The sequence below is a fragment of the Eimeria mitis genome, genomic scaffold (genome assembly GCF_000499745.2).
Source record: "Eimeria mitis Houghton genomic scaffold, Emh_scaff3208, whole genome shotgun sequence".
In the NCBI taxonomy this organism is placed as follows: Eukaryota; Apicomplexa; class Conoidasida; order Eucoccidiorida; family Eimeriidae; genus Eimeria; species Eimeria mitis.
In genome coordinates this window covers 1-2001 of record NW_013571546.1, presented here as the reverse complement: position 1 = coordinate 2001, position 2001 = coordinate 1, and the positions used below count along the sequence as shown (strand labels likewise).

Genomic DNA, 2001 nt, shown 5'->3' with positions numbered 1-2001 from the left:
TTGCAACTATGGACACACGGTTTCCCTGAACTCTCTCTGTTGCTTCTGCTGCCTCTGCTGCTGCTGCTGCAGGAGCAGCAGCAGCAGCGACAACGCTGCAGCAGCAGTAGCAACAGTAGCAGCAGCAAACACATCGAGAACAGCAGCAGCAGCAACAGCAGCAGCAGCAAGAACTGCAGCAGCAGCACCACCGCCACTACCAACAGCAACACCAGCAGCAGCACCAGCAGCAGCAGAAGCAGCAGCAGCAGCAGCAGCAGCAGCAGCAGATGATTTATTTTGTTTTGTTTTCAGGCTTTCAAAGATAAAACATTTGTTGTTGTTGGTGGGGGCCCTGCTGCTCTTGCTGCAGTTGAGGAGCTCAGGGCCCTGGGCTTTAAGGGTAGGGAGAGGAGACAAAAACAAAACACAAACTGTCTCCTTTCTGTCTCCTTTCTGTCTCCTTTCTGTCTCCTTTCTGTCTCCTTTTTGTCTCCTTTTTGTCTCCTTTTTGTCTCCTTTTTGTCTCCTTTCTGTCTCCTTTCTGTCCTCTTTTTGTCTCCTTTTTTGTCTCCTTTCTGTCTCCTTTCTGTCTCCTCCTTTCTGTCTCCTTTCTGTATCATTTCTGTCTCTTTTTTGTCTCCTTTTTCTGTCTCTCTTTTTGTATTTTTGTCTCCTTCTTTCTGTCTCCTTCTTTCCTTCTCCTCTTGTCTTTGTTTGTCTCTTCTGTCTCTTTTTTGTTTCCTTTTTCTGTCTCCTTTTTTGTGTTTTTGTCTCCTTCGAGGCCCCTTTTGTTCGTGTTGATATGCATCCCTTGCCCTGTGCTGTTGCTGCTGCTGCTGTTGCTGCTGCTGCTGCTGCTGCTGCTGCTGCTGCTGCTGCTGCTGCAGGCCGCCTGGTGATGATATCTCGTGAGGAGTTTCCCCCCTACGATAGAATTCTTCTCAGCAAAAATTTGAAGTGCGAGCCCCAAAACAGTCAGTCGTCTCTCCCTAGCTAGCTAGCTAGCTAGCTAGCTAGCTAACCAGCTAGCTAGCTAGCTAGCCAGCTAGCTAGCTAGCCAGGTAGCTTGTCAGCTGGCTAGCTAGCTAGCTAGCCTGGTAGCTTGTCAGCTGGCTAGCTAGCTAGCTACCAGCTGTCAGTGCATAAGGTAGAGCTGCAACGCATATTCAACTGTGTTGGTGCCTGGAGACTTTTAACTTACTGTCCGTCAGTCCCCGCTTGCTGCTGCTGCTGCTGCTGCTGCTGCTGCTGCTGTTGCTGCTGCTGCTGCTGCTGCTGTTGCTGCTGCTGCAGTGCTGCTGCGTCCTGTTGAGTTTTTAACGGATACTCTGAAGGTGGAGCTGCGGCTGGGGGAGACAGTGCAGAAGATAGAAGCAGACAACCAGACGGTGAAGACAAGCAAGGGGACTCTACACTATGACAAGGCACGCACCTGCTGCTGCTGCTGCTGCTGCTGCTGTTGCTGCTGTTGCTGCTGCTGTTGCTGCTGCTGTTGCTGCGGCCGTTGTTGCTGCTGCTGCTGTTGCTGTTGCTGCTGTTTTGCTTGTTGCTGCTGCTGTTCTGCCTGCTGCTGTTGGTACTGCTGCTGCTGTAGTCTGTTTCTTTGTCTCTCCCTTTGATGTATTATCCCCTTTTCCATAACGATCCTCCTCCTCCTCCTCCTTCTGCTGCTGCTGCTGCTGCTGCTGCTGCTGCTGCTGCTGCTGCTGCTGCTGGTGCTGCTGGTGTTTGTGTGTTGTGTGCAGCTGTTGCTGTGTACAGGGAGCCGTGTGCGTGAGCTATCGGGTGTCAGTGGCAGTGATGCTGCTGGTGTATTTTATTTACGTTCTATAGAAGACCTAAATAAAATAAAAACTTCTTTATATAAAGATATAAATACAAAAGAAAATATAAAACATGTCGTATTAGGCTCTTCTTTTATTGGTGTTGAAGTTGCTGCTGCACTCAAAAAAATCGGAGTTAAAGATGTTACTGTCGTTGGCAGGGTGAGGAGGAGACACAACAAACTTTTTTTTTTTT

At 49.3% G+C, this 2001-nt stretch overlaps 2 protein-coding genes across 2 annotated transcripts in view; one reads left to right on the top strand and one right to left on the bottom strand.

Annotated features, from left to right (window-relative positions):
* Nucleotides 1-273, top strand: part of EMH_0063370 (pyridine nucleotide-disulphide oxidoreductase domain-containing protein, putative) — a gene marked incomplete at both ends in the record, with an annotated part of 2465 nt that extends 2192 nt beyond the window's left edge. The window contains one exon of the mRNA XM_013498134.1: nucleotides 73-273. Within this exon, the coding sequence (XP_013353588.1) occupies nucleotides 73-273 (201 nt within the window). The remainder of the gene's footprint in view (nucleotides 1-72) is intronic.
* Nucleotides 274-290: 17 nt separating this feature from the next.
* Nucleotides 291-1621, bottom strand: EMH_0063360 (uncharacterized protein; the record flags this gene model as incomplete). Its single annotated transcript, XM_013498133.1, has 3 exons — nucleotides 291-906; nucleotides 1184-1287; nucleotides 1415-1621. 3 exons carry the CDS (start codon nucleotides 1619-1621, stop codon nucleotides 291-293), a joined length of 927 nt encoding a protein of 308 aa, XP_013353587.1.
* Between the last annotated feature and the right edge of the window lie 380 nt (nucleotides 1622-2001).